Raw genomic sequence first — 23,047 nt, forward strand, 5'->3', positions numbered from 1 at the left:
CCGCCGCTGCCGTGTCCGTCGCGGACACCGCGCCCCGCCGCCTCTGCCTTTGCCCCTCCTCCACGCCTCCCGAGGCCTCCTCTCCCCTAAAATAGCGCGGCCCCGGGCCCTCTCCTCTCTGCCCGCCGCTGCCGCCCGCTCCTGCATCTCGCCGAGCCGCGACGCCGTTGCCTCGCCGCCCCCGCCGCTGCACCGCGCGCCGCGCCGCTCGCCGCCACCCGCGCCGCTCGCTGCCATCGCCTGCGCTGCTCCCCGCCGCCCGCGCCGTCTGCCGTCGCCGGAGCTGCCTCGCTCGCCGGAGCCGCCGCCCCGCCTCGTCGTGAACCTCGCCGCCGTCGACGAAGAAAACCGACAAAAACCGCCGGTAAAACCGCCGAGCCGTTCCGGTTTATTTTGGATTTTCCTCGGTTTTTCCCGATCGATTTTTATTAATGAGCGTTCGTCGTTTAGACTTCTGTAGCGAACGTTTTCGTTCGTTAACGTTCGGTAGCGAACGTTCGTTGTTTAGTATTTTTTTTCTTTTCTTTTTAATTTCGGTCAGGGACCTATCTGTGATGATTTATTTTACAGATTAGCCCCTAGTTTTCAAACGATCACAACTTTTCACTCGTTTGTCCAAATCCAACGAAACCAACGCCCACTTCTTTGTTATAATCTCCTCTTTCCCTTAAAACAACATAAACATGTTTTTAAAATTTTAAAATTTAAATTTGATCAGATTTGAATTCAAACTTCGTTTGATCGTAACTTGAGTTTTATAACTCCGATTTAGTTGATTCTTTTTGCAAATCGAAGCTCCTGACCTAAACTTTCTAATAAGGCCAAATTCACATAATTTTGGTACTGTTAGAAATTGTTTTATGTTGCAAGAGTTATTCGCTTGGTTTTGGTGTTTTCCGAAGTATCTTCTTCGTTCTTTTGATCTTTTGAGTGATTACTTATGTATGGTTACCATTGCTTGCTTACGATAGATTGACCGGAGTGTGACGAGTAGAACTATCAAGAGTTTTGAGTGCGAATCATCTTCATCAACATTGCAGGCAAGTTCACACTTTGATCATATCACTTCCATACCCAGTTTTATTGCATTAGATCAACCCTCAAACATTGCATGATTAGGATCTAATTAAATTGTGGGTTTTGGGAAGTAGATGAGGTAGTACCTATTACCTGTTTATTATCAAACCTTTGGGAGTTACTTCTACGTTTGCTTATATTGCTATGCTATGCTAGAGATGTGGATTGGGTTTGAGTGTTACCATGACAGATGTGAGATTGTTAATTAATGGTTAATCTTAAGGTGGCAACTAAAACTCACATCTGGGTGGATTGAGGTACCTGGGTATTCCAGGATTGCCTGTTTTTCTTTTGGACCGCCACCCAGGTTCAAAGGGATCATGAGATTATTCATGCTAGAAACTTCCGTGTGCAGCCACAAGCTATTATGGGCTCTAGCATAGTTGATTAAGTTGTGTGAGCTCTTGAAGAGGTGGACTAGCAGATGTAGGGGGATTGTAGGTGTAACGGTCTGCCCGGAGTAGAGAGTAAATGCTTCTGAAAGACTATGTCTCGGTCATCCGTTACTCAAACACCATGTAGTGCGAGTAATCCAACGGAGGAGGTCGAGTCTTGTGGGGAAAAGTGCACAAACCTCTGCAGAGTGTACAAACTAATCATGATTAGCCGTGTCCCCGGTTATGGACATCTTGAGTATCTAGTTCTTGGATTATCCCGTTGATCTCATCATGTTACTTTAATTAATCTTGTTGGGTTAATGATGATACTTAATTGGGATTGAGATGCTGTCAACCATCTCAATGTTTAACAACCACCATGATAGTTAAATAAAATTTATTCCTTTGCAGTAGGGAAAATTGGCTTTTCGCAAAAACATTATAACCATAGAGCTTTTCCACCAGCCATATATGCATGTAGTGATAGCCTTTGTTCATCATTTCTCTATGGTGTGAATTTGCCAGCATATTCCATGTGCTGACCCGTTTTCGGGCTGCAACGTTTCATGTTGCAGGATTCTTACGACGAGTAAGTGATACGTTAGGGTTACGATTTCTACACTCAACTTTGCCGTTGGTGTTGATGGGAATCCACAACCTTGTTACTTCCGCTATTTGGATTGAGGTAATAGTATTTACATTACTTTATACATGTGATTTACCTCTGTTATAAATCCTCGAGTACTGTGTGTGTCAGCATACCGATCCAGGGATGACACTTAAGCACAGAGACTTGATCCATTCGGGTCGGGTCGCTACAGAATAAATGTTTGCAGATTCACATGCACTCTTATTATTATTCACACCGTTCGGTCTTGCAAGTGAAAGGCAATAATGACGATATATGATGAAATGATTGAGATGGAGAAAAGCTGGTATGAAATGACCTATTTTGTTTTTGTAAATATGATTAGTTCATCGCTCTTGATTCAGCTCATTATGAATGAAACATGTTTGCAATGAAAATTAGAGATTATAGTTACTCATGCCATGCTTAATTAGCTAGGAGTTTATAATGGTTTGTCTTGAGTGCCAACATGCTTTTAAAATGGTTGTGATGTAGTATGATAGGATGTTATCCTCCTTTGAATGATTCAAGTGGCTTGACTTGGCACATGTTTACGCATGTGGTTGAATCAAAATCAACATAGCCTCCATGATATTTATGTTCATGGTGATTTATATCCTACTCATGCTCGCATTCAATGTTGGTTAATCTCAATGAATGTTTATGACTGTTGTCACTCTCTAGTTGGTCGCTCCTCAATCTTTTGCTAGCCTTCACTTGTACTAAGCGGGAATACTGCTTGTGCATCCACTTCCATAAACCCAAAGTTGTTCCATATGAGGCCACCATACCTACCTATATGCGGTATTTACCTGCCGTTCCAAGTAAATTTGCATGTTCCAAACTCTAAACCTTCAAATAATAATATGTTTTGTATGCCCAAATCGCTCATGTAGCGACTGGGGGGCTATCACTATCTTCCATGCTAGGTGGGTTATTCTCAAGATGAGTGTTTATTCACTTGTCATTCATGAGAAAGTGGCTGGTAATCGGGATGCCCAGTTCCATGCTCAAATCAAATCAAAATATAATATCAAACAAAACTCCCCCAGGACTGTTGTTGGTATGGACGGTACCCGCTGTTTCGGACCAGTCGTGGAGTGTGCTTGTTGGTGGAGAGGAGTAAAAACTTTACCATTCTGTTTGAGAACCGCCTATAATGTATCTAGCATGGAAGATACGGATACCTCTTGGTTGTTATGTTGACAATGAAAGCATACCGCTCAAAATTATATTCATCTCTGTTTTAAAGCTCGAGCTCTGGCACCTTTGCAAATCCCTACTTCCCTCTATGAAGGGCCTATCTATTTACTTTTATTGTTGAGTCATCATCGTCTTATAAAAAACACTAGTTAGAGAGCACCACTGTCATTTGTATGCGTTGTTATTAATTGATATTGAGTATGACTGTGACTGGATCTCTTTTACCATGAATTACAATGTCTAGTCAGTCCTTGATCTTCAGGGGTGCTCTGCATTTATGTTTTCCGGTCTCAGAAAGGGCTAATGAGATACCATTTTGTTATATCATATCACGATTGTTTTGAAAAAGTGTTGTCATCCGAGATTTATTATTATTGCTCGCTAGTTGATTATGCCATTGATATGAGTAAATGTGAGACCTAAATGCTATTGTGAATATGGTTAGTTCATAATCTTTGCTGAAAACCTGAATGCTGGCTATACATATTTGCAACAAAAAGATCAAACAGAGTTTGTAAAAGTTTTTCTTCGTCACTTTCAGTTTGTCAACTGAATTGCTTGAGGACAAGCAATGGGTTAAGCTTGGGGGAGTTGATACGTCTCCATCGTATCTACTTTTCCAAACTCTTTTGCCCTTGTTTTGGACTCGAATTTGTATGATTTGAATGGAACTAACCCGGACTGACGCTGTTTTCAGCAGAATTGCCATGGTGTTATTTTTGTGCAGAAATAAAAGTTCTCGATTGACCTGAAAATTTACGGAGAATATTTTCGGAATATATAAAAAATATTGGTGAAAGAATCAACCAGAGGGGACCCACCAGGAGACCACAAGGGTGGGGGCGCGCCCTACCTCCCTGGGCGCGCCCCCTGGCTTGTGGGTCCCCGAGACCTCCTCCGACCCTAACTCCGACTCTATATATTCACATCCGGAGAGAAAAAAACTAGAGAGAAGGATTCATCGCGTTTTATGATACGGAGCCGCTGCCACCTCCTGTTCTTCATCGGGAGGGCTGATCTGGAGTCCGTTCGGGGCTCCGGAGAGGGGGATTCGTCGCCATCATCATCACCAACCTTCCTCCATCACCAATTTCATGATGCTCACCGCCGTGCGTGAGTAATTCCATCATAGGCTTGCTGGACAGTGATGGGTTGGATGAGATTTATCATGTAATCGAGTTAGTTTTGTTAGGGTTTGATCCCTAGTATCCACTATGTTCTGAGATTGATGTTGCTATGACTTTGCTATGCTTAATGCTTGTCACTAGGGCCCGAGTGCCATGATTTCAGATCTGAACCTATTATGTTTTCATGAATATATTTGTGTTCTTGATCCGATCTTGCAAGTTGTAGACACCTATTATGAGTTATGATCCACATATCCCAAGGTGACAATAATTGGGATTTTTCTGGTGATTACTGTAGTTTGAGGAGTTCATGTATTCACTAAGTGCTAATGCTTTGTTCAGGTTCTCTATTAAAAGGAGGCCTTAATATCCCTTAGTTTCCATCAGGACCCCTCTGCCACGGGAGGGTAGGACAAAAGATGTCATGCAAGTTCTTTTCCATAAGCACGTATGACTATATACGGAATACATGCCTACATTATATTGATGAATTGGAGCTAGCTATTTCTGTGTCACCCTAGGTTATAACTGTTGCATGATGAATGTCACCCGACATAATTATCCATCACTGGTCCATTGCCTACGAGCTTTTCACATATTGATCTTTGCTATGTTACTTTGTCGTTGCCACTGTTACAATTGCTACAAAAATGCTACTGTTACTTTTGCCACCGTTACCGTTACTTCATACTACTTTGCTACTAAAAACTTTGCTGCAAATATTAAGTCTTTCAGGTGTGGTTGAATTGACAACTCAGCTGCTAATACTTGGGAATATTCTTTGGCTCCCCTTGTGTCGAATCAATAAATTTGGGTTGAATACTCTACCCTCGAAAACTGTTGTGATCCCCTATACTTGTGGGTTATCACGCGACATCGCTGCACCACTCAAAAAAATCTGTGACCGCCCATACACATCATCCCCCACCAGCGACTAGTGCCACTGGTAGAATAATGCTGGCAATCCGTCTGGACCGGGAGCATTCGTCGGCCCCATCTGGAACAGCACTGCCTCAATCTCACCATCTGTGATCGGAGCAATATCTTGCATTCATCTCGGCAGTGATTACCTCGTCTATATTTTCAAGCAAAGCATTAACACTTGCGGAGCCATCTGACATAAATAATCGCTCATAGGGCAATGTTACCATGTCTCGCGTGTCCTCATCCACCATGCATCTGGTTCCATCATCCCGGCACAAAGCCTTCACTATATTTTTTCTTTTCCGATGAGAAGCTTTGTTCTAAAAGTATTTTGTGTTCATGTCTCCAGCTTGTAACCAGTCCACTCTTGATCTTTGGCGATACATGATCTTTTCTTGTTCGTACACCTTCCTAAGCTAATCTTCAATATCCCAGACCTCTAGTGAATGTCCGGCCATCCCAGCTCTTCCCTTGGCCTCAACCAATTGCTGCTTCAGTTTGGTAATTTTCCTCCTTATGGAACCGAACACCTCACGTGCCCAGCGTTGCATCCTTCCCGCCATCGTACTGAACTTCTGCCACACAGCATGCAGTGAATGGTCATCCGACCTAGCATCTTCCCACGCTTCGTCCACCATGCTGTCATATTGCCCATGTTTAGTCCATGCCTCCTCAAACCGAAACAATTGCTCTCCACTCCTGTTCACATGAGGAGCTGCCCCCAACGCATGAACCAAGATGGCCTCGTGATCTGACTCCTCCGTCATTACATGCTCGACTGAGGTTTTCGGGAAAAGCTCCAAGAACTTATTATTACATGTAGCCCCGTCGAAACACACTTGAATGTTGTCTCCCCATCTCTCTTGTTATCCCATGTGAAGGGATATCCAGAGAAACCCAAATATGCAAGTCCACACTCAGCTAGACTGACACGGAAGTCTTCCATTTGGGTGAAGCTCCTCGGGTTCCCACCCTCCTGGTTCGTATGGAACAATCTTTCATTGTAGTCTCCCTCACATAAGCAAGGGAGATCGTCTTGCGACCTAAGGTATCTGATTATGTCCCAAGATTTCTTTCGTAGTTCTGTCTTGGGTTCCCCGTAGAATCCGGTGAATCTACAGGTTTTCCCTTCCCAAACCACTCTGCATCAATGAAATATTAGCACCACGGCCTCACCATTAACTGAACATTATCCCTCCACCACAAAGCTACTCCCTCACTTCTTCCCACATAGTCAACAACAACTTCATTTTTTAACCCTAAACTCCACATAAGTCTCTCCATCGCCTTCCCCTTCTTTAGAGTCTCACATAAAAATACCACTGCTGGGTTGTAATACCTAATCAGGTCTCTCAACTCGCCCGCTGTCAAGGTCAACTCCAACCCCTGACATTTCTAGACCAACAGATTCATGGCAACCGGTAGCCCCGCCTCGCAGGGTCCGTCGATGTCTCAGTATGCTCAGAGGTGCGGCCAAACACAAATGACATCTTGCGCCTCGTATCGCGAATAAACGCATCATTTGGGATCTGCATGTATGGGTCATCCTTTGCAATCCACACTTGCTTCAGCCTCCTCTTCCTACTGTTGTTGTCACTACTTGTGTGTGCCCTTCCTTGAGAAGAAGAAAAATGGTCCGACCGGAGTTTCTTGACATAGGTGCCTTGCTTTTTTGCCTAGATCCACACGTACCAACTGCACTTTCTTGTTCACCACTGCTCCTGCATGGGCCATGCACTTCCTCCTTCCCCTTTCTCTCCCTGTCCCGATCACATGAGTTCTCAGAATACTGCCGCTGCTCAAATAGTTTGTTTCACAGATCAAGTTCACGACTTTGTTCCAGATTTGTCCTCAGGTCATTTCCGTCTGGCATCTCCTGACGAGATTTCTCCCTTATTGGGCTATTAACCTCCCTCCCGCCCGTCCGTGAACCCATGCCAATGCGCGAGTCTGCTGACCCAGAAATTCATATTCAGGTTCCTCTTGGTCGGGGGTTTTGCATTACGTCCAGCCGTATATCCATCGCTGTCCCCTGTGCATGCGCTTCCCATACCGTTTCTGCTGCTTTCTGAAGCACCCACCGATCCTTCCTTTCCTATGTTACTCCTTCCCGGGGAAGCTCTTGACCATCCTCCCCATTGCGAATCAGCCACAACTAGGGCACATATATACCATCCGGGTGTACTAGCCTACCACATTCACAACAAAAATGGGGCACCTTCTCATAGGAGAAATCAAACCACGTTCTATCCATGTCCTCCAATGAGGTTTTGAGATAGAATCCACACACTAGTAGCTCAAACACAGAAACTTTAACCCGAACTCTGAGGTGTTGTCCTTTGGTTAGCCCCTCCTTGTCCACATCTACCTTCACGGTCTCCCCAAGCTAGTTCCCAAGCGCAAAGCCAAAGTCTTTTGTTCACGTATTGGGAGGGAGATCCTTTACCCTCACCCAAATATCCACTATATCAAAGATCATCTCTGACGGCCTAGTATCCCCTTCATACTCCTTTAGAATCAGAACACTGAAATCGTATTGCCATGGGCCATTGTTCATCACGTGTTTCTAGTCACCCTCACTTCCGATGTGGACAAAGATATTTCCACCGTAATCCCTGAACCTCGCAACCTTGTGAAGCCCCCAGGATCTTTGCACCGCACGTTCTAGCCCAGTCATTTTCATTGGCCGAGGCGAGCAAACTTTGCATATGGCTGACCACTTTGGGTGGATATGAGCTTTCTCCCCAGGATCTTCATAGACGAGTCCCTCAGCTTCCTTATCCATCAACACCATACCTCCCCGCCTAGCAGAAAGGCTCGAAGTAGGGTTCGGAGTCTTGTTCTTCGCGGGAGATTCAGCCGATCTACCGCTAGCTTTCGCATCTGAACGTCGCGTCATTGGTGTGGCCGTCGCCCCCTCCTCCCCAGTGGTTGAGGTCGACGCCTTCTTTTGGTTGTTCGTCCCATCGCCTCCGCAACCGAGGAAGCCGTCTTCGTCGCTGAGGCCACCGCCACCCTGTTAGATGCCATCTTCTCCGGGGTTACTTGTCGCCTTTCCGATCGTCCTCTCCGTCATTAGCACCGCCCCGTGGCGAAGGAAAGAACGTTGTTGATCTGTGTCGAGGGTTGCGTATTCGCCTCCTTAGACACAACCGAAGCCTCACCACCCCCGTTAGCCGAAACCCTAACCCTAGCACAAGGCTGCAGTCGCCATGTGATCGCCTCCCACTCGCCTTAGCGTTTCGCTTCGTGGTGGACCCCACTGTTTATTCCGCTGGTCTGGGACTGAGATGTGTTTTTTTTTTATAAAATCGGGACTCATTTGACATTTCGGTGAAAGAACCTTGTATATTTAACTCATGTTATAATTAACCAGATTAAGTACCGGCCAACAGGACGGGACGGCCAGACCACAGAAGATGCTGCCGCCGTCTTGCCGCCTGCTCCCTCTCATCTCGTCGCCGCCTCCTCCGCACTCCCTGCACGTCGCCAAAACTCTCATACCCAGGCAGACCCATGCCTGGGCCCGGGCCCGACCCGTTGCCCCCACCATGTCCGCTCAGCTAGATGCCGCCCTCTCCGCCGGCTTCGTCCGCCTCCTCAACGCCGGGCAGGAGGACGCGGACTGCGGCGGCGGGCACTACGATCCGAAGTCGGGGGACTACGCCGTCGGGATCGTTGTCTCCGGCACCGAGGCTCGCCTCGACGTTGCCGTTGGCGCCGACCGCCTCGCTACGCTCCTCACCAAGGAGCTCCTCCCGCTTTGCCGCGCGAAGCTCCGTACTGGAGGTGCTAAACCGGCTCCGCCTTGGCCAGGGAGCGTGGGCGTCTTGGAGGCCTCCCCCGTGGATGAAGAGACCCAAAATCAGAAGCGCGGGGCCAGGACGCTGGTGCCGCCCGGCACGGTGGTCTTCGCGGAGGTGCTCGGGCGCACACTGAGCGGGCGGCCGCTCCTGTCGGCGAGGCGGCTCTTCCGACGCCTCTCGTGGCACCGGGCAAGGCAGGTTTTGTCCTCTTCACAGTGTCCATTTCCACCTGAAATTCTGATGCTGATGAGTTCGAGTCCACGCCCCCCCTTTTGCTCTTGCGGGGATATGACAGACATGCGACTCTAATATAATATAATCCATATATCTTGGTTAGGCAGATTATGCAACTTGACGAGCCAATTGAGGTTAAAATTTACGAATGGAATACTGGGGGACTGCTCACAAGAATTGAGGCAATAAAGAACTTACTTTCTTTCATCAGTGGATATAGAGTTGTAATGGTTCAGTTCAGGTGTAAGATTTGCTTACTTCATTACAGGGTCTGAGAGCATTCCTTCCCAAATTTGAGCTCATGGACAGGATAAGTACGTTTACAGACTTGAAAAACAACGTAAGCAATAATCGAATTTGTGCCCAATTTCATTGTTATTATCTAGACCGCTTGAAAGTTTGTTTACTTATTCCTCATTGAAGTAATTCATTGCTTGTGAACACAGGTTAGTCGCAGCATATGTGTGTGCATTATAAGGCTAGACGAAGAAACTAATGACCTCATAGTTAGCGAGAAGAAAGCATGGGTTTGTACACTGACTTATCTTCGCAAGCTAGAATGTTTTTCGCTATTATTGTGGAAGTGCGGATTTCAAACTCTGTTTTGTTTATAACTATGCAAAGTTTCTTATAGATCTATAAGTTTTACTCCCTCCGTCATAATATAAGATGTTATTACAACCATATAATAACATCTCATATTATACTCCCTCCGTCCCAAAATAAGTGTCATTGATATAGAACAACTTTGTACTAAAACAGCGACACTTATTTTGGGATGGAGGGAGTAGCAAAAAAGTACCAAAATGCCAAGAATACAAATTTCACCCAACCAAAATTAGGTGGCATCTACGTATTGCATTGATCTTGCGCGTTGAGACTTTGTAGCAGCAATACTTATGAACACTTTGAAGGTAGCTATACCTTTTTTTTAAGACAAGGTAGCTATACTGTTCCTTCTTACGTTGGGACAGGAGAAAAACTTCACCTTGTGGCTAAGAGCACTAAGAGCATCTCCTATAGATGATGTAAAATATATCACTAAAAAGTGGTTGGAGTAAAATATACATCACCAAAAAGTGTTTTTTACACCATCAAAAAACACCTAACTCCAACAGATGATGTAAAATACAGCAGCCACGCGGTGCCGCTCTAACAGGTGATGTAAAAATGGCCAACGGCCGCGCGGCAGCAGCACTATAGCCGCACATATTCGAATCAAAATCATCCCATGGACATATAAAATCAACAGTATTCCAAATTCAACATGAACTCAACTTCCATAGCAAATATAGTTCATAATCCAACAAACAAAATTGCATCATGTCAAACCAAGCTCATGATCCAACAAATAAAAGTGCACATAAACATAAGATAAAACATAGCATCCATCCTCTCCGTTGTCACTTGGCACATTATGGACATTGGCATCATCATCATCAATTGCTTCTTTCTTGACATTCTCATGCGTTGATGCATCGATGCCGCCACCTCCATCGGAATCACCTCCCATACCACTCATGTTGCCACCGAAGCCACCTCCCATGCCACTCATGCTTCCACCGAAGCCACCTCCCGTGCCACTCATGTTTTCAACGAAGCCACCTCCCGTGCCACTCATATTGCCACCATAGCCACCATCCATGTTGCCACCAAAGGCACCACCCATGTTTGCACCAAAGGCACCACCCATGTTGCCACCGAAGACACCACCCATGTTGCCACCAAAGGCACCACCCATGCACCTCCCATCATGTTCATGTAGCCACCCATCCCACCTCCCATTGCACCCATTCCTCCTCCCATTCCACCCATGGCACCTCCTATTCCACCCATTCCTCCTCCAATTCCACCCCTGGCACCTCCCATTCCACCCATTCCTCCTCCAGTTCCACCCATGGCACCTCCCATTCCACCCATTCCTCCTCCCATCATGTTTCTCATGAGCATGGTCTTCATGATCATTTCGTCGTGACAAAGCTCGACAAATGCTTTTTGCTTAAACTTTAGTGCCTTCTCCTCCACCGTCTTAAGCTCATCGGCCACCACCTTCCTCTCCTCTAGTTCCACCTTCCTCTCCTCGGCCGTCGCCCTCCGCCGCTCGGCTTCTCTCCTTTCCTCCATCTTTCAATTTCTACCTTCTTTTTTCTTGGCATACTCTTTCCTCGCAATGACAATGGCGTCAAATTCTTCTTTAAGATCATTGTCTCCGGCCTTTGAGCCCTTTCTTTTTTATTTCCATCCGGCCTATATGATTTGGTTGCCAAGTGAGGAGTGGGGCTCCTTCTTCTCTCCTCACCACTGTCATCGTCATCATCATCATGATCGACAACCAAGCTCTTCTTCCTCGGAGCTTCAAAAGCTTCCCGATTCTTCCACCTCTCCTCATCCTTGAGCTCTTTGTAGCAATGATGGAAAGTGAACGGTTTCCTTTCTTCTTCTTCTTGTCCCGGTTCTTGTCTCTTTCTTGGAACAAACCTAAGACAATCATTTTCTACAAAATAACAACAAAAGTAACATCATCAATTTATAGGAACATATGCCACCATGAGATTTGGCCGCGGGCGCCTTCTTCGTCGGCGACGCACCCACTCTTGCACCGGCCCCGGTACGGTGAGATGGGGGCGGCATGGCAGCGGCGGGAAAGGTAGGAGCCGTGGTGGCGGCCATGGCGAGGTGCGTCAGACCGGCCTCAGGGTCTGGGGAGTCGGCCATGGGGTCCGGCGGTGGCCGGCAGACAGCGGGAAGCTTCCCTTTGGCAGTTGGCGTTCGCACAGCTGCTGGCTGTTTTACTCGGCCGCGCGGCTGGTGATGTATATTTGCATCATTTCGTGATGCATTTTACATCTGAGTAAAATCTGAGTTTTTTTTTTGCATCTACATCATCTATTGGAGGGACGTTTTTGGGCCTCAGTGATGTATATTTCGGTTATTTATACATCTACATCATCTATTGGAGATGCTCTAATGGGGATGAAGATGGAAAACTATCCCAATTGGGGAATAGCCCTGCTGTTATGTAAATCAGTGGGATTAGCCCTGTTGTGAATGTAAATGAGTTCCATTTACATATTCTATAATATAATTATCCTGTTATTGGTCTTGCCTTTGATGCACAAGTAAACATAGCTATTTCATTTTGATTTCACTGCGAGCTCTACTAAATCTAACATTGTTGGACATATACAAACAATGATAGTATTGATATACCGAGAGCACATTCTTCAGGAAATGACATATCTTAAAGAAGGAGCTCTTCTAAAAGGGAATGTACACAAGATTTTTCCATATGGTGCGCAAGTTAGGATAACTGGGACCAACAGAAGGTACAAGCTGAATGGTTGCAAAGCAGATTCCTGTTTTGCTACATGTACAATTACATTTGAAAATCTAAGCATGAATTGCCTTTTTTTTTATATTGTTGCTCCTCATTTTGTTACACTTAAATTTAACTAATTTAGTATTTATGCAAAGAAATATTAATGAAACTCAAGTGGTCTAAATTTATAGCGATTAAACGTTGTGATCAGTTGATTACAACAGGCACATTGAATTTTATCGCATATTGGTTACATATATACCTCATATTTAAGCATTAAGAAGATACATGTTAGATATTAAACCTTGACGTGTGTCATAGCTTTTCTGAGAGACAGCTGTAGTTGCAGAAGTTTTTTCCTGCCTTTGATTGCAACAGGACCTGGAACAATGGCTAAAACTAAGTAGATGATAAAACATGATGTTGTGTAGCCAATCATAAGCTAACAAGATGATGCCTTGTTTTCTTTTTCTAAGAAGGAAATAAATAATAGTGCATTGAACTACTCTTATGCAGTGGATTACTGCACATCTCCAACATTAGTCAAGGTCGTGTCTTGTCAGTAAGCGACATCCTAAAAGTAGATGACGAGCTGAAAGTTCTGGTGATCAAGTCAAATGTTTCTGACAAAATTGCACTCAGGTAATACCGTCACAACACAATGCACTGGATTTATTCAGCTGCCAACTAACAGTTTTAAAACAATGTAGTGGAATGAGCTTTCAAAATTCTTTGTTCGTAGTTTTTAGCAAGATTTTGTCATCAGATATGATAAAACACTGAAATTTATTTTGCTACCTAATTAACAGCATAGCAGACCTGGAGAGTGCTCCTGGTTTATTTCTGTCAAATAAAGCGGTGAGACTGAAATACATTTTATGTTTCTTTGACAGTTCTCTCATGTGTATCCTTTCTTAGTGCCATTTATCTTGTGCTGATGCAGAAGGTGTTTTCAGAAGCTGAGGAAATGGCAAAGAGGTACCGGGAGCAGCTTCTAGTTGTCTCTCGGAACACTAAATTAGATTATGACCTTCCAGGGGAAACTATTCCGTTTGATAATGAAGCGACACTTTATGCAAACTGGAAATGGTTCAAATTTCTGAGGCATGCCAAATCTGGTGACGGAAATGATAGAACATAATTGCAGCTGATGTTTATTTCATGCGCTGTATATTTTAAGGAGAATTTGGCCCCCCTCGAAGAAGAGAATGTATGTGACGACCTGAATTGAAACAGTATTAACGGTTCTTACTGAGTGCACCGCGTGCTGTACAGTACTACCTTCCATAACCAAGCAAGAACAAGTTTTCCGGGCAGGAACAGGCGGCTTCAACCGATGAATATCACAACAAGGCATTTGTTTGAAGACAACAAAAGAGACTTTCTGGTCCGTTAAATTTCATGCTAAAATTCTGATGTACTACCGTAGATCATACTGTTGTGGATGCAGATCCTCGTAGCTTTCGTACGTCCTTGTCAAGGTCTATCGCTTCCTTGACCCTGGGCTGCTAGGGCAAACTCTTGTCTCCATACTAGCGAGGCTGTGGATTTGCCTCCCCTCTGGCAGTCGGCGGCCTGGAGGGAAATCCCGGTTTCTTTGCTCTGGTTAGTAGTTTAGGTTATTGTTTTTTAGTTCTCGTAGGTACGGCGTTCAGGCGAATGGCGACGCTTTTTCTTCGAGTTTGTCTTTCGGATTTCAATCCTCCTTGAGTCCATTCGTTTGGACATAGTCGACGAAACTTCAACGTAGATTCTTGCCGTCTTTGTGGTGCGGCAAGGTTAGGGTTTATTGTCATGCTGTGAGATTTGGTGTTAGCCACTTCAGATGTATGCAAGTGTTCAACGGCGATGATCGCGACTCCAAGGCCCTGGTCTTAAGGGGCACGTGCATGAAGACTACCCGGTTGTCATCGACAAGATCTAAGCTGACTCTGGTATAAGGGTGACGACAAAAGACGTGTTATCGGCTCGTCCTGGCGTCAGTACTTGTCATTCGATGGTTTCATAATTTTGATGTAATTTTTATTGTGTTTGAGAAGCTTTGTAAAACTTTTATAATAGATCTGATGTAGAAAAGAATCATAGCATTGTTTATAGTTCCTTGATTTGATTTTTTGTTTGGGGAGACAAAACCAACATGGAGGGGTGATTTTTTTTAGGCTGGCCATAGTGGGGTAACATAAGTAGTATCATGCACTTGGGAATCGTGAACATGCTTATGTGACAGACAATTAAAGAAGAAAAAAATGGTTATAGTAACATAGGTAGATAACGTAACATAATAAATGTGATGCTACTATGTGTCATGCATGATAATAAATGAGACCATCTATGATACTATGCACTATAGAGGTAGTAACAGACTAATAACATATGCATGTTACTAGTCTAAGTTACTCCCCACTATGAGCAGCCTTAGGGTATTCTTCTCCCACTAATTGGTCCCACATACATACACAGATCAGCCGCTCCGACCAACAGCAACGAGCTCTAGTACTCGACACCAATTAATCCCATTCCCTATTATATTCTCAAAAGAAAAATCCCATTTCCTAAAAGAAAGGGAGAAAAAGGACGACACAGCAATTAATCCCCTTCCGTTTATAACCTCCAGCTCCAAAGCCTTGACGATGGCTGCCTCCCACCCCTCTTCCTCCTCCTCATCTCATGCCACCCTCGCCTAGAACCCCTCCGCCTCCCGATCTCCGGTGCAATCTTACGCCTACTCCCCGCGCCCCGATCGCCTCCTGACCCGCGTCCTATCGGATCCTCCGCCGAATTGCCGGACGAATCCATCGAATTGCCCCCATCAATAACGCCGCTGCCCTAGAGGTGGCAGGACGAGACGAGACCCTTGGGGGTTGGTTGTTGCGGGGGCGCGGTTTCTGGCCGCGCCGCGGTGCTCTAAGTGCGTGGGATGGGTGCGCCGAAGCAGAGGTGGACGTCGGAGGAGGAAGCCGCGCTCAAGGCCGGCGTGGCCAAGCACGGGCCAGGAAAGTGGCGGACAATCCTCCGCGACACGGACTTCAGCGCCGTCCTGCGCCTCCGATCCAATGTTGACCTCAAGGTGGGTCGCGGAGATCATTGCCCCCTTTCCGATCGGATCGGCGCCGGGATGGTTGCTCTTCTGCGACTGAAAATTGTGGCGACGGGTGTTGGCGATCGGTTGGGAAGGGCAGGAAATCTCGCGTCTATTTGGGTTGACGATTGCGGCTTTTGTACCAGATCGCGAGATTTAGGGGGTTCATGTTCATATTGGCTAATCAATTGGAAATGTTTCTCTGTGGGACAATTTTCACGATATTGGACAGATCAGCATGGAATTCTCTCCTTTGCTCAACTGGTGCTGTGTTGAACTGAAATGTATCTGAAGATACCATCCGTGCTATGACTAAGTTGCCCCATTAATTCTCGATAGACACATTGTTCACCTTGGTGTCAGGATCCGACATTACTATGGAAGTTTCTTCCATTAGAACTTATTTCATACATTTTTTTCTAAGGAAAGTCAAGGATAGTTAGCATGATGAAACGAGTTGGCTTTAAGTTGTCTGACGTTTGTTTCCTCTAATGGTGTTGCTGAATGCTGATTTTGCTATATTGTTTGATTAAGTTTCGTTAAGATGAAAAATAGTACTGGTAGTTCTTTGAGATGCAAATGATGATTGAAATGGGTCAAATTTTATTGTTCTTATTAACTTTTGACTAAGACACTAAGTTGCGTAGCAGTTATAGTAAACAGTTGCAATGTTCAACCAGCTGTCTGTTGCCATAGTCTTGGTTTCCAGGAATAAGTATGTGTCTGCGTATCATTGAGTGTGAATGAATCTTATTGATTGGTCTGGTCCGATTGTGCAGGACAAGTGGCGCAACTTGAGTGTTACTGCTGGAGGATATGGCTCAAGAGAAAAGGCTAGAATGGCGTTGAAGCAAGGCAAGCGTGTTCCCAAGGTTAACACTGAACCAATGGATGTTGATGCAGATAATCTGGACAATGTTCATGATACAGTCATTGATGCAAAACCATTGGCAGTGGTTGTTGAACCCAGCCAGCGTGAATGCAGTTCAGAGAAGTCAGTTGCTAGGTTAGTGTATAAATTAACTTGTTCCATATTAAATTTATTATTATTAATTGCGTATTTCTTTTCAAAATTGTTCCATCAATGTAAATTGGTAGGTGTTGACCCGTAGCCATCTAGGTTCATAAGTTGATTGGAATGGAAATTCTATGCATACCATTTTCGAGTTGCTGACCTGTCACCTATCTTTGAGACAGCTAGTCTAGGGCTTCACATATGAACACACGTAGAAAATTGAGATATATATTTAAATCACACGATTTTCCTGTGATAACTCGATTTAATGATATGATATTTTATCTTGACTTGGTAATTATGAAAAAGTCATAGTGTCCTATCATTACCAAAATTTGTACTAGAGTCAAAAGGCCTTACTCTATTAAATAAGCAGAAGAGAGTTCCTCGGTTAATTAAAGTAAAATCAGGTGAGAACCTACATAACACACATAGCCATCAACAACAGGGCACTCTGGCCGGCCTTGTCACCAATGAAGATTTGACACACATTGTTGCGGAAACATCGTCGTGGTGGTCCAGGAAACATCATCCACATCACCCATCACTCCTTGATCTAGCGATTTAAACTTCACTGCAAAAATGAAGAACACCCCCCCCCCCCCCCCCCTCCCCCGCCCCCCCGTCAAATGATCGGTTCAACACGTCTAGGATGAGGCAGCTTTGACTTCAGTAGCGAGCTTCATAGAAGAAAGTTGCAAACTGGCACGAAAAGCCCACTATGGCTACTGGAGATCATTCTGAGCCAAATCCACCTTCCATAGGTTTTTGTGGCAGGGAATTGGTGCACGCGGGCTGGGCTGCTAGGTCTGGCCAAAAGCAAGAGGGTTTTCACATGCCACTACCTCGATGTCCACCATCCCATACCAACACACCTGCAACCCTACCTTTTGCCGTTCAGAGAAGCCAATATTAGGCGCCGAAGCGAACCCACAGCGCCATCCATGGACCGAAGCCACGTGCCCTTGCAATGCGATGTTAACAGCGCTAGTTGAGCAAGCACAAGAAGCGTCGATCATCGCTCACAGCTGTGCCAAACTTTGTGTCACTAACCGTGCCAAACTTTGGCCTTAGGACATGTTGAAGCATTGATGAGGCACCACCGCCCTTACTATGCCAATGCCGCTACCATGCTACCGCACTGGCTTCCACGGGATCCCACAAGCTTTGGAGGTGGGCACTGCCATCGCCCAGACCGTCAACCTGATGCACCAATTCTAGCTCCTGACATGCAGGCAAGGAGGGATGCAGCTAACACCCCAAGCTGCCATCTCTCGCTTAAAACTGTTGTCAGCCCTCTGCCTTGCTAGATGAGGCCGCTGCGCTCTCGGTGCCAAGATTGGGGCTGAGGAGGCGAGGGAGCAGCTACCTGGAATTGGAGGAAGTGAGATCCTGCAGGCACTTGTGGTTGGCGGGCGGCTTCCACCAGCGGTGGCAGGGGAAGAAGGCGATCCCCTAGTGCTGGCTAGGGTTCGCCCCCCTGAGTTGGCCCACTTGAGGGTTTAGGCGACAGGCGCGTGGGAGTTTCTGTTATTACCGGATTAATGACAACACTATTAGAATGACCTTCCATAAGAGAATCTAAATTGATGGCATGATTACAACCAGAGACCATGCAGATATGGAACCCATCTACATGGCCATGTTTATTGACTCTCAGTGCACCAGTTGGGCAGTGGGTTTTGTAAGTTCAGACATAAATTAATAAATTTTAACGCTGGTTAAATAAGTACTTCCTCTGGACTACATACGGAATGAAATGAGTGAACAAACACACTAAAACGTGTCTATATACATCCGATTCACAAAAAAGTTAACATCTTATATTTGTTAACGGAGGGGGTAATATATACTTTTGGTAGCATAGCTACATATAACAAGCCGTGCATGTAGTTCAATATATTTAGAAAAGTCATTTTTAGGGCATTGCTTGATGTATTATTATGTGGTGGATGCATATTCTGTGCTATAGGGCATTTTAAATATATTTTTCCTCTCTATTCTATAGTTGAGGTTTTAGTCAGGTGTATGGTAACTGTTCATTTGCTTGAAGTCTTATGTGTGCAACTTGCTTCACCATTTCCTGAAATAAATCTAGTTGGAAATTTTGAATGATGAATGGTTGACATGACCACATGGCAGATCTAATGCACAGAAAGACCCCCCCCCCCCCCCCCCCCCCATTAAGAAACTCAGGCAGTATTGTATTTTTTTTTTTGAATTTTAGTATTGTATATTTAACCACATGACGACAGTACTGTCTACATTGTGCAATTCACTGCTATGTTTAAGTTGACTTGCTATGAAGAGTCAATATCTTTGCACAGTTAAGTTCTTTGCATATTATTATGCCACTGCAATTTTCACGTATTGGAAAAACCATCAGGACTTTCAATGCATCTACATATGCCATTATAGCCACTTAAGCGCATATACGGTCAAATACCGTACCCCTATTTTGCTTTGTCTGTTCCAAGGACACAAACGTCCTTGCCCCATCAGCCCGACACGAATCGATGTGCTGCCCGCTTCTCTTCTCCCGCAGCTTCCCGCAGTTCGCACTCAGCAGCATGGCCTGTTCCGCACTCCTCCACGATGACAACGTCGCCCATGTCATCACAGGATGCCTCGGCATCGTGGGCTGAAAGCCTCAAACGCTGGCCACAACGCCCACTATTGCTGGCTTTACGGCACCTTCCAGTCTAGCCTCCTGACACTCCAGCTCGCGGTGGTACGCTTCGTCCCGGTCCCCATGGGCTTGTACATGTCCCATGCCGTCTCCCGGAAGCTGCTTATCGAGTTTGAGCCTTCGAGGTTGTTATCCTCACCCCCTACACGCATGCCGTGGTGTAGCAGGGCCTGGGGAGCCCAAGACCACGACACTGCCCCAGTGTGTACCACGATGCTCTCAAGGTGGTGGAGGTGGTGCCTGCAGCCAAGCCGACCAAGACCGCTGCCAATCCTGAGCCTGACGTCGCTAAGCTTGCCCCCACGCCAGAGCCGCATGGCGCCATGCACACCATGTGTCGCGCCAACATCCTCGGCTCATTGCTGTACCTGTACCTGTACCATGGCAAGCTCGCACTCATGCGCTCTCTAACAAGATGGACTTAAGCGAGTTCTGCAACGCGTGGGTGGCGGAGCATGCAGCGACACGCATCGCCTGCACCTGAGGCGGCAAGGAGAATTGGCCGTAGATGCCGCTGTCGTGGGAGCTATTCCAGCCGGCGTTGGGGTTGTCGGGCATTGCCTACTGGATCCTACCAACTCCAACGAGGTGAGGATGCAGGCTGCCTCGGCAGCACAGTGCCTCTACCTGAGGGACATGGAGACCATGGAAGTGTGTGCGGTGCTGCCTGTAGGAGCCTCATCGTGCTGTCCTAGATGGTCGAGGAGCCCAACCTGAAGTCGTCCTTCTCCGGTACTGTCGAGGTGAACATGGCAAACCCACGAGGGCTAACATCCTCTGGGCGAAGAACTAAACGATCATCACATCATGAGATTGGCGGAAGTACTAGAAAGGAGGTCGGGAGGGCGGCGGCACCCGAAGAGACGCAATGGGGTGCCGGCGGCAGAAGAACGGAGAGAGTGGGAAGTTATTTAGGTTTTTCTTCTTCTTTTGAGCTGATGGGGCGTGGGCATTTGTGTCCATGAGAAAATATGGAACAAATACAGCCTCTATTATTTGATAAAACTTGGCCTTAAGTGGCTATAGTAGCATCTATAGATGTATTTGGAAGGTCCAGTGGCATTTTTCAAAATATGGAAATTCTAGTGACATTTTCTGAATACGTGAAAATTGCAGTGGCATCTATCCAGTTAACCTTTTTTTATTGATACTGAACTGATGTAATGCTTCAAGTTGAGGAAACCATCCAGATATTGCTTATTAGCCATTTTTCACTTTATGTGAGTACCGCCTCTGAGCATTCTTAACATTATTCCAAAATGTTTGGTCGTAGGCTTGATGATCTCATATTGGAAGCTATAAAGAAGCTTAAGGAGTCTTCCGGATCAAATAAAACGGCCATCGCTTCATACATTGAGGTAATTGTAATGATCGCCACTCCCTAATATCTTCTTTTATTTCTTTGATCGATACTATTTGCTTGAGTTTTGAGGTACCTCAAATTTGTCCTGACAGTCAATATTTCCTTTCTTTTGTTATTTGCTTTTACCGAAATGTTTATCTTGTTCTTCATGGGAATCCGAGACTTTCTGAAGCAATCTTTAGTGATTTTGCAGATGACTCTAATAAGACTTGTCTCTATATGTAGGAGCAATACTGGCCACCTGCTGATTTTCAACGCTTACTATCAACAAAATTGAAGGCACTGGTTGCTACTGGAAAATTGATGAAGGTACTTTGACTGTGCATGCACTCGTGCGGGAATATGTGGTCTATCATGTATCGAACTACGATAGAAATGCACATTTTAGTTGCTTCTGTTTTAATCATGGTTTTATTACAGTCCAACCAAAAATACAGAATTGCACCGAGTTCAGTCTCGTTAGGTGGAAGGAGCACCAAGGTGCACTCAACCGAAGACGGCAAACAAAATATTTGTATTAGACAACTAACTAGGCCTCAAGTGGATGCTGAACTGGATATGATGACACACATGAACAAGGAAGAGGCAGCAGCATTTGCTGCCAAGGCAGTTGCTGAGGCAGAAGTTGCCAATGCGGAGGCTGAAGAAGCAGCAAGGGCTGCAGAAGCTGCAGAAGCTGAGGCTGAAGCTGCAAAGGCTTTTCTCGATGCTGTCATGTTGACTGTGCAAAACAAAAATGCTGCCTCTGCGGTAAATTGAGCATATTTTTTGTTTTCAGAATATTCTCTACCAAATGCACATTCTATAACTTAGTAAACTCATTAAATGCAGATTCTTCGAGCTTGCTGATCTTCTCTACTAGCCGTGCCGTGCATTTGGCTTCAGTCAGCAGAAGTTTGTATGAGACAATGCTTGTGTTGTGCCGCAAAGCTTTTGTCGATACATGAGTTTCTTGTATAGCCTTATAGATCAAAATGTTTCAATGAAGGGCAGGGGTTTTCAACATCTTGCTGTTGGTCCTAAACCCTGGCTCACCCTTCACCCTTCAGATGATGTTATCTAGTAGCATCCTCTTAGATAAATATATCATGTAATTGGCGCTGTGTTGTGTTAGCCAGTCAATGGCGCAATAACAGGAGCGAACAGGAAAGTAGTATTCAATTTTCATCCTTTTTTCTTCTGAACATGTGTTTATTTGTAATTAAACTCTAGTCCATTCTCCTTAGTTCAAGTGATGTCATGAAATAGAATTATAGCGAAAGAAGGGTCTATCAAAATTGCTGTGGCAAGATATTTCTCAGATATGTTGAGTTGATTACAGTGGTTTAGCACGATGATAATTGCATTGATTTTGAAGAACATTCTTTTGAGTAAGAGCACATCCCGTTTTACTCACCATATGTAACTTGCATTTTCTTCAGGATTTATTCTGCGCTCTTCATATCTGTTCCTTTGCAGCTCCTTTGCATGTACGAATCAACCTGTCCAATGATGCTGTTACAAAGTGCAGTGATTTAAGCAGTTAACACGACCTAGCAGTGATATTTTAGAGCTATAATACCTTGCTCGTTAAAAAAGGATATGGCACCTAACTACCTATTTTAGGGAGTTGTCAAAGTCTTTCAACTGCTCGTTTCTTATTCTAAAGAGCCGTTGATCGGTCATCCTATGGCTCTCCTTTCAAGGGTTCGCCGACTTGATTTCCTCTTGTCCATCGATCCTTTTTTAACAAAGAAGAGGCGCTCAAGGCGCCAAGTTCATTTCTAATCAAGCTCAAGTACATCATACAACAAAGATTACAACTCCTGGGCAATTAAGCAATAACAGATGTTGCAAGACAGACAACTAAATGGCCTATGAGCTTGACCGAAACATCTAAAGACAAGTTCCACATTGGAAGTAAGGACCTGATGAGCACCATAGCAGGCTAGACCTAAAATAATCGAAGAAATCTGCACTGTGTAGCTGAAGAAATGAGCAAGATGCTGCCTGATGAGCCATCTAGATCAGAAGCCGTGATGCTGTGTCAAATTGTCCATGTAAAACATGACTTTCTACAAATTAAAACTTCCTGTAAATTAAGCTGATTCACATCAGCCACAACAAGCTGGAGAGCTCCAGTTTCATTGAGAATAGGGGAAGGGTCCTGCTGTATGTAGACTTATATCATGAAGCGGCTTGTCGATGCGCCGTTCACCAAAAGATC

The 23,047-nt window shown here is 45.2% G+C and overlaps 2 protein-coding genes across 3 annotated transcripts; both read left to right on the forward strand.

The window, feature by feature from the left end:
• Nucleotides 1-8,720: 8,720 nt before the first annotated feature.
• On the forward strand, nucleotides 8,721-13,950 carry LOC109745344 (protein PIGMENT DEFECTIVE 338, chloroplastic). 2 transcript variants are annotated; one of them, XM_020304458.4, is made up of 8 exons: nucleotides 8,721-9,340; nucleotides 9,484-9,558; nucleotides 9,645-9,716; nucleotides 9,823-9,903; nucleotides 12,605-12,702; nucleotides 13,212-13,337; nucleotides 13,505-13,553; nucleotides 13,639-13,950. In XM_020304458.4, the coding sequence occupies exons 1-8, from the start codon at nucleotides 8,756-8,758 to the stop codon at nucleotides 13,834-13,836; spliced, it is 1,284 nt and encodes a 427-aa protein (XP_020160047.1). In that variant the 5' UTR covers nucleotides 8,721-8,755; the 3' UTR covers nucleotides 13,837-13,950. The 2 variants fall into 2 exon arrangements, with proteins under 2 accessions (XP_020160047.1, XP_020160048.1); XM_020304459.3 differs by lacking the exon at nucleotides 9,484-9,558 and having other exon boundaries at nucleotides 8,727-9,340.
• A 1,324-nt stretch (nucleotides 13,951-15,274) lies between these two features.
• Nucleotides 15,275-22,105, forward strand: LOC109745345 (single myb histone 2). Its single transcript, XM_020304460.4, has 6 exons — nucleotides 15,275-15,762; nucleotides 16,554-16,780; nucleotides 20,752-20,836; nucleotides 21,067-21,150; nucleotides 21,262-21,591; nucleotides 21,673-22,105. Exons 1-6 carry the CDS (start codon nucleotides 15,613-15,615, stop codon nucleotides 21,688-21,690), a joined length of 894 nt encoding a protein of 297 aa, XP_020160049.1. The 5' UTR covers nucleotides 15,275-15,612; the 3' UTR covers nucleotides 21,691-22,105.
• Nucleotides 22,106-23,047: the final 942 nt, after the last annotated feature.

This window comes from Aegilops tauschii, chromosome 3 (assembly GCF_002575655.3).
Source record: "Aegilops tauschii subsp. strangulata cultivar AL8/78 chromosome 3, Aet v6.0, whole genome shotgun sequence".
Classification (NCBI taxonomy): Eukaryota; Viridiplantae; Streptophyta; class Magnoliopsida; order Poales; family Poaceae; genus Aegilops; species Aegilops tauschii.